Raw genomic sequence first — 14,280 nt, forward strand, 5'->3', positions numbered from 1 at the left:
TTATGTATTGAATGATTCAGCCAAATGAATAAATATCATACCCCCCCAAAATGCTAACCTCCCCTGTTATTGTAATGGTGAGAGGTTGGCATGTTTTAGGGGTATGATATAAAATGCTAACCTCCCCTGTTATTGTAATGGTGAGAGGTTAGCATGTTTTAGGGGTATGATATTTGTGTGTCTAACTTTCTCACTCATTATTATTCACGATTAATTCAGGACTATCCGTAATCATGGTAACGTCCACATTAATGTAGAAGTGATTAGAAACATATTCTATTCTTATTTACAATAAAAGTGACTCCAAAATGACACAATACGTTATTTACAGTTCATTTCTATTGGGCACAAAATAATCTGAAACACAACAGAAACAAACAGCAAATGCATCCAACAAGTTTGTAGAGTCACCAGCTTGATGTAATCATTGTGTGCTAGGAATATGGGACCAAATACTAAACTTTTGACTACTTTAATACACAAGTAAATGTGTCCAAATACTTTTGGTCCCCTAAAATGGGGGGGGGGTCTGTGTACAAAAAGTGCTTTAATTTCTAAACGGTTCACCCGATATGGATGAAAATACCCTCAAATGAAAGTTCTGGAGTACAGAGCCGAAACAACACAGTGTATCGCTGTCCCAATACTGTTGGAGATCACTACCTTTTGGTTTAGGTTTGATACGGCTTGTATACACACTGACCGTCTCTTACTTCTCTAGGAGTTTGCTACAGATGGTCTGGTGAATCTGATACGGCTTGTATACACACTGACCGTCTCTTATTTCTCTAGGAGTTTGCTACAGATGGTCTGGTGAATCTGATACGGCTTGTATACACACTGACCGTCTCTTATTTCTCTAGGAGTTTGCTACAGATGGTCTGGTGAATCTGGTTGGTGGATGCTGTGGAACGACTCCTGCACACATCAGGTGACTGATGTCTGCTCTGTCCTCTGACACTAGCTACAGAACTGATATATAGTCTATAGATATAGAACTGATATATATAGAACTGATATTATTATTATTTTTATTTTTATTTCACCTTTATTTAACCAGGTAAACCAGTTGAGAACAAGTTCTCATTTACAACTGCGACCTGGCCAAGATAAAGCATAGCAGTGCGATAAAAACAACAACACAGAGTTACATATGGGGTAAAACAAAACAAAAATCAAAAATACAACAGAAATACAATTAATATACAGTGTGCAAATTTAGCAAGTTATGGAGGTAAGGCAATAAAATAGGCTATAGTGCAAAATAATTACAATTTAGTATTAACACTGGAATGATGTGCAAGAGATGATGTGCAAATAGAGATACTGGGGTACAGATGAGCAAAATAAATAACAATATAGGGATGAGGTAGTTGGGCGGGCTAATTTCAGATGGGCTGTGTACAGGTGCAGTGATCGGTAAGGTGCTCTGACAACTGATGCCTAAAGTTAGTGAGGGAGATAAGCGTCTCCAGCTTCAGAGATTTTTGCAGTTTGTTCCAGTCATTGGCAGCAGAGAACTGGAAGGAATTGCGGCCAAAGGAGGTGTTGGCTTTGGGGATGACCAGTGAGATATACCCGCTGGAGCGCAGACTACGGGGTGGGTGTTGCTATGGTGACCAATGAGCTAAGATAAGGCGGGGATTTGCCTAGCAGTGATTTATAGATGGCCTGGAGCCAGTGGGTTTGGCGACGAATATGTAGTGAGGACCAGCCAACAAGAGCGTACAGGTCACAGTGGTGGGTATTATATGGGGCTTTGGAGACAAAACGGATGGCACTGTGATAGACAACATCCAATTTGCTGAGTAGAGTGTTGAGGCTATTTTGTAAATGACATCGCCGAAGTCAAGGATCGGTAGGATAGTCAGTTTTACAAGGGCATGTTTGGCAGCATGAGTGAAGGAGGCTTTGTTGCGAAATAGGAAACCGATTCTAGATTTAACTTTGGATTGGAGATTCTTAATGTGAGTCTGGAAGGAGAGTTTATAGTCTAACCAGACACCTAGATATTTGTAGTTGTCCACGTACTCTAGGTCAGACCCGTCTAGAGTAGTGATTCTAGTCGGGTGGGCGGGTGCAAGCAGCGTTCGGTTGAAGAGCATGCATTTTGTTTTACTAGTGTTTAAGAGCAGTTGGAGGCTACTGAAGGAGTGTTGTATGGAATTGAAGCTCGTTTGGAGGTTTGTTAACACAGTGTCCAATGAAGGGCCAGATGTATACAAAAATGGTGTCGTCATGCGAGAGGTGGATCTGAGAGTCACCAGCAGCAAGAGCGACGTCATTGATATACACAGAGAAAAGAGTTGGCCCAAGAATTGAACCCTGTGGCACCCCCATAGAGACTGCCATAGGTCCAGACAACAGGCCCTCCGATTTGACACATTGAACTCTATCTGAGAAGTAGTTGGTGAACCAGGCGAGGCAGTCATTAGAGAAACCAAGGCTATTTAGTCTGCCAATAAGAATGCGGTGGTTGACAGAGTCGAAAGCCTTGGCCAGGTCAATGAAAACGGCTGCACAGTACTGTCTATTATCGATCGCGGTTATAATATCATTTAGGACCTTGAGCGTGGCTGAAGTGCACCCATGACCAGCTCGGAAACCGGATTGCATAGCAGAGAAGGTACGGTGGGATTCGAAATGGTTGGTGATCTGTTATATAGATATATAGTCTATAGATATAGAACTGATATATATAGAACTGATATATAGTCTATAGATATAGAACTGATATATTGTCTATACTGCTGTCTATAGATATACAACTGCTATATATAGAACTGATATATTGTCTATAGATATAGAATTGATAGATATAGAACTGATATATTGTCTATAGATATAGAACTGATAGATATAGAACTGATATATTGTCTATAGATATAGAACTGATATATATAGAACTGATATATTGTCTATAGATATATAACTGATAGATATAGAACTCTCTGCTTGTGTTCAGGGCCATTGCTGAGAAAGTGAAGCACTGCCAGCCCAGAGTGCCCCCACTGACGTCTTTCAGGACTACATGCTACTCGCAGGTGAGAACATTTTACGTTTAAGTCATTTTAGCAGACGCTCTTACCCAGAGCGACTTACAGGAGCAATTAGGTTTAAGTGCCTTGCTCAAGGGGCACATCGACAGATTTTTCACCTAGTCGGGCTCGGGGATTAGAACCAGCGACCTTTCGGTAACTGGGCACAACGCTCTTAACCACTAAAGCTACCTGCCGCCCCAGAACAACATCATTTTTAAATGACCCTGTATCCTTCCAGTCGTGGCCGTTCCCAAGGGGGGGCTGGTATTTATAAAGCGCTGCAGAGTATTAGTGCTGATCTAGGATTCAGTTCTGCCTCTTAGATAATAAGGAATCCAATTTGCATAGACGGGGATGACCTGATCCTACTGTAGACCTGCTCTGAGAGATGTACCTTCAGTCGTGGCCGCCGCCGATGAACAGCGGCAGCAAACCGCTGACGAGCTTTTCTCATCACAGCTTTGAGCGTATTTTGTGTCACAGGTCTGGAGCCGTTCAGGATCGGGCCGTACACTAATTTCGTGAACATCGGCGAGCGTTGCAACGTGGCTGGATCGAGGAAGTTTGCCAAGCTGATCATGTCGGGAAACTACGAGGTCAGCTATCTCTCCTTTATCCTCCCTTTTTTTATGATACGGTAACCACCTGAAATAAAACTCCCATCTTATACAGATTGCGTGATCATTGTAGCTAGCAATATCTTTCTCTTCCATACCCATGTCTGGTGTACCAGGGTTATGTTCAGTAGGGCACACCGTATCAAAACTAAAATGACTTATTGGACACGTTGAGGTAGTTCCTTCCTGTTTCAGTCTATCTCCTTCTGTTTGGTGCCTAATGAACACAACCCTCTTACTGAACATGCTCTGTGCCTCTGTCTGTGAACCTGTCCCCCCCCCATGTCTGTCTCCAGGAGGCGTTGAGCATAGCCAAGACCCAGGTGGAGATGGGAGCCCAGGTCTTGGACATCAACATGGACGAGGGGATGCTGGAGGGTCCTGCCGCCATGGCCCGGTTCTGCTGTCTCATAGCTTCAGAACCTGACATCGCCAGGGTTGGGATCAACTGGACATTTCCAATACTGTCGTGATATATAAAGATAGATACCATGCGCACTGTTGAACGCTTCCAACGTTTAATCATGTTTCTAAAACCATTTACCATAATACTGTACCAAAATAAGTAATGTTACTACGCACTTAGCTACAATAAGATGAACAACGTCGTTGAAGTGCTGGGAGAGATGCAGGGGGAAACAAGACCGCTCTTAAGAACGGAGCTCCTCTACTAAATAAGTCTAAAGCTGAAGTTCACTTCCCCATCTGTCCCAGCTCTCCTCTTAGTCCTCCTCCCTCTCCTCTCCCAGGTGCCTCTGTGTATAGACTCGTCTAACTTCGAGGTGATCAAGGCGGGGCTGAAGTGTTGCCAGGGGAAGTGCATCGTCAACAGCATCAGTCTGAAGGAAGGAGTGGAGGAGTTTCTCCAGAGAGCTACGACTGTCAGACGCTACGGGGCTGCTGTGGTTGTAATGGCTTTCGACGAGGAGGGTCAGGTGAGACGGACACCTGGAGAGGAGCTGGGTGGATATAGATACCTAGAGGGAGACCCTGGGGAGGGGAGACCCTGGGGAGGGGAGACCCTGGGGAGGGGAGACCCTGGGGAGGGGAGACCCTGGGGAGGGGAGACCCTGGGGAGGGGAGACCCTGGGGAGGGGAGAACAGGATGAAGGTGGGATTCCATCCTGTTCTGCGATGGGAGTTTGGCTGACTGCAACACTACTGCTGCGACAGGGTTTGGAACCCGTTACCTCATGGATAAAAGACTGTGGCGTAACAATCAGGCCTTGAACAGCTGTCGACTCTCTCTGTTTCTCCAGGCCACTGAGACGGAGCGTAAGGTCGAGATCTGCAGCAGAGCCTATCACCTCCTGGTAACTCAAGTGGGCTTTGACCCTAATGACATCATCTTTGACCCCAACATCCTGACCATAGGCACGGGCATGGAGGAACACAGCGAGTATGCCATCAACTTCATCAGAGCCACCAGGCTCATCAAGGTAACTTGAGACCATGACATGTTTCTGCACATGAGCGATATGATAACCGCGATCGATAAAATACAGTACTGTGCAGCCGTCTTCATAGACCTGGCCAAGGCTTTTGACTCTGTCAACCACCGCATTCTTATTGGCAGACTAAATAGCCTTGGTTTCTCAAATGACTGCCTTGCCTGGTTCACCAACTACTTCTCAGATAGAGTTCAATGTGTCAAATCGGGAGGGCCTGTTGTCTGGACCTCTGGCAGTCTCTATGGGGGTGCCACAGGGTTCAATTCTCGGGCCGACTCTATTCTCTGTGTATGTCAATGATGTCGCTCTTGCTGCTGGTGACTCTCAGATCCACCTCTACGCAGACGACACCATTTTGTATACATCTGGCCCTTCATTGGACACTGTGTTAACAAACCTCCAAACGAGCTTCAATGCCATACAACACTCTTTCCGTGACCTCCAACTGCTCTTAAACGCTAGTAAAACTAAATGCATGCTCTTCAATCGAACGCTGCTGGCACCCGCCCGCCCAACTAGAATCACTACTCTCGGCGGGTCGGACAACTACAAATACCTAGGTGTCTGGTTAGACCGTAAACTCTCCTTCCAGACTCATTAAGAATCTCCAATCCAAAGTTCTAGAATCGGTTTCCTATTTCGCAACAAAGCCTCCTTCACTCATGCTGCCAAACATGCCCTTGTAAAACTGACTATCCTACCGATCCTTGACTTCGGCGATGTCATTTACAAAAATAGCCTCCAACACTCTACTCAGCAAATTGGATGTAGTCTATCACAGTGCCATCCGTTTTGTCTCCAAAGCCCCATACACTACCCACCACTGTGACCTGTACGCTCTTGTTGGTGGCCCTCACTACATATTTGTCGCCAAACCCACTGGCTCCAGGTCATCTATAAATCACTTCTAGGGAAATCCCTGCTTATCTTAGATCATTGGTCACCATAGCAACACCCACCCGTAGTCTGCGTTCCAGCAGGTATATCTCACTGGTCATCCCCCAAAGCCAACACCTCCTTTGGCCGCCATTCCTTCCAGTTCTCTGCTGCCAATGACTGGAACGAACTGCAAAAATCTCTGAAGCTGGAGACCTTATCTCCTCAATAACTTTAAGCATCAGTTGTCAGAGCACCTTACCGATCACTGCACCTGTACACAGCCCATCTGAAATTAGCCCACCCAACTACCTCATCCCCATATTGTTATTTACATTGTAATTTATTTTGCTCATTTGCACCCCAGTATCTCTATTTGCACATCATCTTCTGCACATCTATCATTCCAGTGTTAATACTAAATTGTAATTATTTTGCACTATGGCCTATTTATTGCCTTACCTCCATAACTTACTACATTTGCACACACTGTATATATATTTTCTGTTGTATTTTTGACTTTATGTTTTTTACCCCATATGTAACTCTGTGTTGTTGTTTTTATCGCACTGCTTTGCTTTATCTTGGCCAGGTCGCAGTTGTAAATGAGAACTTGTTCTCAACTGGCTTACCTGGTTAAATAAAGGTGAAATAAAATAGGAGTCTTTACCTGGGGTAAGGATCAACCTATCATTTTAACAGTATATACTATAGTATATAATATATATTCTCTACAGGAGTCTTTACCTGGGGTCAGGATCAACCTGTCCTCCTAACAGTATTGCTACTATATATATATATATATATATATATATACACTGCTAAAAAAACATAAAGGAAACACTTAAACAACACATTCTAGATCTGAATGAATGAAATAATCTTATGAAATACTTTTTTCTTTACATAGTTGAATGTGCTGACAACAAAATCAGACAAAAATTATCAATGGAAATCAAATTTATCAACCCATGGAGGTCTGGATTTGGAGTCACCCTAAAAAAATTAAAGTGGAAAACCACACTACAGGCTGATCCAACTTTGATGTAATGTCCTTAAAACAAGTCAAAATGAGGCTCAGTAGTGTGTGTGTGGCCTCCACGTGCCTGTATGACCTCCCTACAACGCCTGGGCATGCTCCTGATGAGGTGGCGGATGGTCTCCTGAGGGATCTCCTCCCAGACCTGGACTAAAGCATCCGCCAACTCCTGGACAGTCTGTGACAGTCTGTTGGTGGATGGAGCGAGACATGATGTCCCAGATGTGCTCAATTGGATTCAGGTCTGGGGAACGGGCGGGCCAGTCCATAGCATCAATGCCTTCCTCTTGCAGGAACTGCTGACACACTCCAGCCACATGAGGTCTAGCATTGTCTTGCATTAGGAGGAACCCAGGTCCAACCGCACCAGCATATGGTCTCACAAGGGGTCTGAGGATCTCATCTCGGTACCTAATGGCAGTCAGGCTACCTCTGGCGAGCACATGGAGGGCTGTGCGGCCCCCCAAAGAAATGCCACCCCACACCATGACTGACCCACCGCCAAACCGGTCATGCTGGAGGATGTTGCAGGCAGCAGAACGTTCTCCACGGCGTCTCCAGACTCTGTCACGTCTGTCACGTGCTCAGCGTGAACCTGCTTTCATCTGTGAAGAGCACAAGGCGCCAGTGGCGAATTTGCCAATCTTGGTGTTCTCTGGCAAATGACAAACGCCTGCACGGTGTTTGGCTGTAAGCACAACCCCCACCTGTGGACGTCGGGCCCACATACCACCCTCATGGAGTCTGTTTCTGACCGTTTGAGCAGACACATGCACATTTGTGGCCTGCTGGAGGTCATTTTGCAGGGCTCTGGCAGTGCTCCTCCTGCTCCTCCTTGCACAAAGGCAGAGGTAGCAGTCCTGCTGCTGGGTTGTTGCCCTCCCTACGGCCTCCTCCATGTCTCCTGATGTACTGGCCTGTCTCCTGGTAGCGCCTCCATGCTCTGGACACTACGCTGACAGACACAGCAAACCTTCTTGCCACAGCTCGCATTGATGTGCCATCCTGGATGAGCTGCACTACCTGAGCACTGTGGGGGTTGTAGACTCTGTCTCATGCTACCACTAGAGTGAAAGCACCGCCAGCATTCAAAAGTGACCAAAACATCAGCCAGGACGCATAGGAACAGAAAAGTGGTCTGTGGTCACCACCTGCAGAACCACTCCTTTATTGGGGGGTGTCTTGCTAATTGCGTATAATTTCTACCTGTCGTCTATTCCATTTGCACAACAGCATGTGAAATGTATTGTCAATCAGTGTTGCTTCCTAAGTGGACAGTTTGATTTCACAGAAGTGTGATTGACTTGGAGTTACATTGTGTTGTTTAAGTGTTCCCTTTACCTGGGGTCAGGATCAACCTGTCCTTCTAACAGTATTACTACAGTATATAATATATAGTATATAATATATATTATCTACAGGAGTCTTTACCTGGGGTCAGGATCAACCAAATCAGTCCGAGGTAGGGGAGGGAATGGTCGGCAGGGATGCAGCTCAGTTGGTAGAGCATGGCGTTTGCAACGCCAGGGTTGTGTGTTCGTTTCCACGGGGGGCAGTATGAAAAATAAATAATAATGTATGCACTCACTAACTGTAAGTCACTCTGGATAAGAGCGTCTGTTAAATGACTAAAATGTAATGACAACTTTGCACACTCTTGGCATTTCACATTCTTAAAATAAAGTGGTGATCCTAACTGACCTAAGACAGGGAATCTTTACTAGGATTAAATGTCAGGAATTGTGAAAAACTGAGTTTAAAATGTATTTGGCTAAGGTGTATGTAATCTTCCGACTTCAACTGTGTATATATATTCTTCTCTACAGGAGTTGTTGCCTGGGGCCAGGATCAGTGGCGGCCGTCCAACCTGTCCTCTCCTTCAGAGGCATGGAGGTCATCAGAGAGGCCATGCATGGGAGCCTTCCTCTACCACGCCATCAAGGTACATTTTCGGCCCACATTTATTCACTATATGCATAAAATGACCTTCCCTCTACATAAATGACCTTCCCCTTTGTATGTCCCGAGATAGAAATGAGACGACACATATATCTCCATACCAACCCAAAGCAACAGGATGCTCCTACATTTTTTTAAGCAGCAGGGACAAAAATAGCTGACTGGTGGACTACTCATGTCTAACATTGAACGAAAAAAAAAAATGTCTGCATGTATTTTCAAGCAAGAGCCCAACAACGAGACCAACTAGCACAGGCAGGAACCTACAGAACACAAACTAAAACAAAACCAGCAGATCAAAAGCAAAGAGAGAGAGAGGGGGGGGTTGGAGAATCCTCATGATTGGTGGATTGTAGCTCACCACTGGCCAACACTCGGTCTGGAATGTAATTACATGCTAGTCGCTAACGTTATCCAGCTTGAGCTAGCTAGTGAGCTAGCATACCAAATCGCTGGTAGATTAGGTTCTCCTTAATGACCGTGGCAATAGCGCATTGTGGGTAGCTCCGAAGTTATCCCAAAATGAGTTAATAAATATTTAAAAAACTTAACTATGCATAACCAGATTGACTACCACAAAGTTACTAGGTCTTTGACCACATTATGTTGTTACTTTAGTGAGTAAAAACTCCTGCTTCGTACCCTTTAAGTAGTGTGACACCTCAGATGTTGCTTATTTCTCCACGTTTTCCATGGGGTATGTATACTGAACAAAAATATAAACGCAACATGCAACAATTTTTAATATTTGACAGAGTTACAGTTCATATAAGGAAATCAGTCAATTTAAATTTTAAAGAGCGACTTACAGTTAGTGAGTGCATACATTTATATTTTATACTGGTCCCCCGTGGGAAACGAACCCACAACCCTGGCATTGCAAGCACCATGCTCTACCAACTGAGCTACAGATTAGGCCCTAATCTGTGGAGTTCACATGACTGGGCAGGGGCACAGCCATGTGGCCGGGAGGGCAGGCACCCACGGGGAGAGCAGCAACAGAAGAGGTTTCCACAAAAGGGTTATTACAGACAGAAATACTCCTCAAAATTTTAGAGAAATAAGCTTTTTGCGCCTATGGAACACTTCTGGGATTTTTTATTTATTTCAGCTCATGAAACATGGGACCAACACGTTTTATATTTCAGTTGAGTGTAGTCACCCTCTGTCGTCCTGCTGCCCCCTACAGGATGGAATGGACATGGGCATAGTGAACGCTGGCAGCCGCCTGTCTATGACGATATTGACAAGGAGCTCCTGCTAATGTGTGAGAACCTCATCTGGAACAAAGACCCGGAGGCCACAGAGAAACTACTGCTGTATGCACAGGTATGTGGTCTAACAGTACATATGCTGCTGTATGAACAGGCACATACTGGTCCACCTGGTTAACACAGAACATATTCTGCTGTATGAACATCTGTCCACCTGGTTAACACAGTACATATGCTGCTGTATGAACAGGTCCACCTGGTTAACACAGTACATATGCATGAACAGTCCATCTGGTTAACACAGTAAATATCTGCTGTATGAACAGTCATTGGTTAACACAGCACATATCATGAACAGATCTGTTAACACAGTACATATGTGCTGTATGAACAGGTACCTGGTAAACAGTACAATGCTGTGTAGGAACAGGTCACCTGGTTAACAAGTACATATTATGCTGTATGAACATCACCTTAACACAGTACATATTATGCGTAGAACAGTACGTTAAAAGTAATACGTGAGAACAGTCAACTAAGACAGTACAGTATGTTGCTGTATGAACAGGTCACCTGGTTAACACAGAACATATGTTGGTGGAGGAACAGGTCCACCTGGATAACACAGACAATGATGTGATGAACAGTCACCTGGTTAACACAGTACATATTATGGTATGAACAGGTCACCTGGTTAACACAGTACATATTATGCTGTATGAACAGGTCCACCTGGTTAACACAGTAATACGCTGCCGTATGAACAGGTACCTGGATAAACAACATATTGTATGAACAGGTCATTAAACAGTACATATTCTGCATATGAACAGGTCACCTGGTTAACACAGTACATATTCTGCTGTATGAATACAGGTCCACCTTGGTTAACACAGTACATATGCTGCTGTATGAACAGGCCACCTGGTTAACACAGAACATATGCTGCTGTATGAACAATGGTCCACCTGGTTAACACAGTACATATTATGCTGTATGAACAGGTCCACCCTGGTTAACACAGTACATATTCTGCTGTATGAACAGGTCCACCTGGTTAACACAGTACATATGCTGCTGTATGAATAGGTACTTAACACAGTACATATTCTGCTGTATGAACAGGTCGACACCTGGTTAACACAGTACATATGTTGCTGTATGAACAGGTCCACCTGGTTAACACAGTACATATGCTGCTGTATGAACAGGTCCACCTGGTTAACACAGTACATATGCTGCTGTATGAACAGGTCCACCTGGTTAACACAGTACATATTCTGCTGTATGAACAGGTCCACCTGGTTAACACAGTACATATGCTGCTGTATGAACAGATCCACCTGGTTAACACAGCACATATGCTGCTGTATGAACAGGTCCACCTGGTTAACACAGTACATATTCTGTCGTATGAACAGGTCCACCTGGTTAACACAGTACATATGCTGCTGTATGAACAGGTCCACCAGGTTAACACAGTACATATGGTGCTGTATGAACAGGTCCACCTGGTTACCACAGTACATGTCCTATAACTCTGTTAACTCTGGTTAACTGATCCCTAGTTAACTAGTTCCCATAGCTTTTTCTGAAGAGAATCCTGTCGTTTTCAGAGCTGTGCCAAAGGAGGGAAGAAGGTGGTCCAGACGGATGAGTGGAGAGGGGGGAACAGTGGAGGAGAGGCTGGAGTATGGGCTCATCAAGGTTAGTAGGAGAGGCTGGAGTATGGGCTCATCAAGGTTAGTAGGAGAGACTGGAGTATGGGCTCATCAAGGTTAGTAGGAGAGGCTGGAGTATGGGCTCATCAAGGTTAGTAGGAGAGGCTGGAGTATGGGCTCATCAAGGTTAGTAGGACAGACTGGAGTATGGGCTCATCAAGGTTAGTAGGAGAGACTGGAGTATGGGCTCATCAAGGTTGGTAGGAGAGGCTGGAGTATGGGCTCATCAAGGTTAGTAGGAGAGAATGGAGTATGGGCTCATCAAGGTTGAGTAGGAGAGGACTGGAGTATGGGCTCATCAAGGTTAGTAGGAGAGGCTGAGTATGGGCTCATCAAGGTTAGTAGGAGAGACTGGAGTATGGGCTCATCAAGGTTAGTAGGAGAGGCTGGAGTATGGGCTCATCAAGGTTAGTAGGAGAGGCTGGAGTATGGGCTCATCAAGGTTAGTAGGAGAGGCTGGAGTATGGGCTCATCAAGGTTAGTCAGGAGAGGCTGGAGTATGGGCTCATCAAGGTTAGTAGGAGAGGCTGAGTATGGGCTCATCAAGGTTAGTAGGAGAGGCTGGAGTATGGGCTCATCAAGGTTAGTAGGAGAGGCTGGAGTATGGGCTCATCAAGGTTAGTAGGAGAGGCTGGAGTATGGGCTCATCAAGGTTAGTAGGAGAGGCTGGGAGTATGGGCTCATCAGGTTAGTAGGAGAGGCTGGAGTATGGGCTCACTCAAGGTTAGTAGGAGAGGCTGGAGTATGGGCTCATCAAGGTTAGTAGGAGAGGCTGGAGTATGGGCTCATCAAGGTTAGTAGGAGAGGCTGGAGTATGGGCTCATCAAGGTTAGTAGGAGAGGCTGGAGTATGGGCTCACTCAAGGTTAGTAGGAGAGGCTGGAGTATGGGCTCATCAAGGTTAGTAGGAGAGGCTGGAGTATGGGCTCATCAAGGTTAGTGGGGAGAGGCTGGAGTATGGGCTCATCAAGGTTAGTAGGAGAGGCTGGAGTATGGGCTCATCAAGGTTAGTAGGAGAGGCTGGAGTATGGGCTCATCAAGGTTAGTAGGAGAGCTGGAGTATGGGCTCAGGTCAAGGTTAGTAGGAGAGGCTGGAGTATGGGCTCATCAAGGTTAGTAGGAGAGGCTGGAGTATGGGCTCATCAAGGTTAGTAGGAGAGGCTAGAGTATGGGCTCACTCAAGGTTAGTAGGAGAGGCTGGAGTATGGGCTCATCAAGGTTAGTGGGAGAGGCTGGAGTATGGGCTCACGGTTAGTGGGAGAGGCTGGAGTATGGGCTCATCAAAGGTTAGTAGGAGAGGCTGGAGTATGGGCTCATCAAAGGTTAGTAGGAGAGGCTGGAGTATGGGCTCATCTGGGTTAGTAGGAGAGGCTGGAGTATGGGCTCATCAAGGTTAGTAGGAGAGGCTGGAGTATGGGCTCATCCAAGGTTAGTAGGAGAGGCTGGAGTATGGGCTCATCAAGGTTAGTAGGGAGAGGCTGGAGTATGGGCTCATCAAGGTTAGTAGGAGAGACTGGGGAGTATGGGGCTCATCCAAGGTTAGTAGGAGAGGCTGGAGTATGGGCTCATCAAGGTTAGTAGGAGAGGCTGGAGTATGGGCTCATCGAAGGTTAGTAGGAGAGGCTGGAGTATGGGCTCATCCAAAGGTTAGTTGGACAGACTGGAGTATGGGCTCATCAAGGTTAGTAGGAGAGGCTGGAGTAGGGCTCATCAAGGTTAGTAGGAGAAGCTGGAGTATGGGCTCATCAAGGTTAGTAGGAGAGGCTGGAGTATGGGCTCATCAAGGTTAGTAGGAGGAGGGGCTTAGGGTGCAGTTATTTGTTTGGCTCCTCCCAGGGAGATTGATATGCAGGTACAAGTTATCTCTGTCTCCCTCCCTCCTACTGATCACATACTGCAGGTACCAAGTTATTTTAAGGTATATCTAGCAAAATAGTTTTTGACAAAACTTTACAGATAAAGGTAAGGTAAAAATCTCACCCTTTCTCCATCACAATTACTATCAATATTCCTTCTCTCGCTCTGTCTTTGTTTATGCCAATTTTCTATTCAATTGAAGGGCTTTATTGGCATGGGAAACATATGTTAACGTTGCCAAAGCAAGTGAAGTAGATAATAAACAAAAGTGAAATAAACAATACAAAATTGACAGTAAACATTACACTCACAAAAGCTTTCTCTGTCTCTCTCGCTGTCTCTCTCGCTCTCTCTCTGTCTCTCTCTCTCTGTCTCTCCTCTCTCTGTCTGTGTCTCTCTCTCTGCTCTCTCTCTCTCTCTCTGTGTCTCTCTCTCTCTCTGTGTCTCTCTCTCTCTCTGTGTCTCTCTCTCTCTGTCTCTCTGGCTCTCTCTCTGTCTCTCTGCTC

The 14,280-nt window shown here is 45.4% G+C and overlaps 1 protein-coding gene across 1 annotated transcript in view; it reads left to right on the forward strand.

Moving 5' to 3' along the window:
* Nucleotides 1-14,280, forward strand: part of LOC121578450 (methionine synthase) — a 47,990-nt gene that overhangs the window by 17,468 nt on the left and 16,242 nt on the right. Inside the window, 14 exon segments of the mRNA XM_045215819.1 lie at nucleotides 864-931; nucleotides 2,966-3,009; nucleotides 3,012-3,044; nucleotides 3,525-3,637; nucleotides 3,955-4,095; nucleotides 4,408-4,593; nucleotides 4,918-5,097; nucleotides 8,851-8,894; nucleotides 8,896-8,938; nucleotides 8,940-8,966; nucleotides 10,173-10,206; nucleotides 10,209-10,312; nucleotides 11,814-11,861; nucleotides 11,863-11,904. Coding sequence (XP_045071754.1) covers nucleotides 864-931; nucleotides 2,966-3,009; nucleotides 3,012-3,044; nucleotides 3,525-3,637; nucleotides 3,955-4,095; nucleotides 4,408-4,593; nucleotides 4,918-5,097; nucleotides 8,851-8,894; nucleotides 8,896-8,938; nucleotides 8,940-8,966; nucleotides 10,173-10,206; nucleotides 10,209-10,312; nucleotides 11,814-11,861; nucleotides 11,863-11,904 — 1,107 coding nt within the window.

The sequence above is a fragment of the Coregonus clupeaformis genome, unplaced genomic scaffold, assembly GCF_020615455.1.
Source record: "Coregonus clupeaformis isolate EN_2021a unplaced genomic scaffold, ASM2061545v1 scaf0527, whole genome shotgun sequence".
NCBI classification, from domain to species: domain Eukaryota; kingdom Metazoa; phylum Chordata; class Actinopteri; order Salmoniformes; family Salmonidae; genus Coregonus; species Coregonus clupeaformis.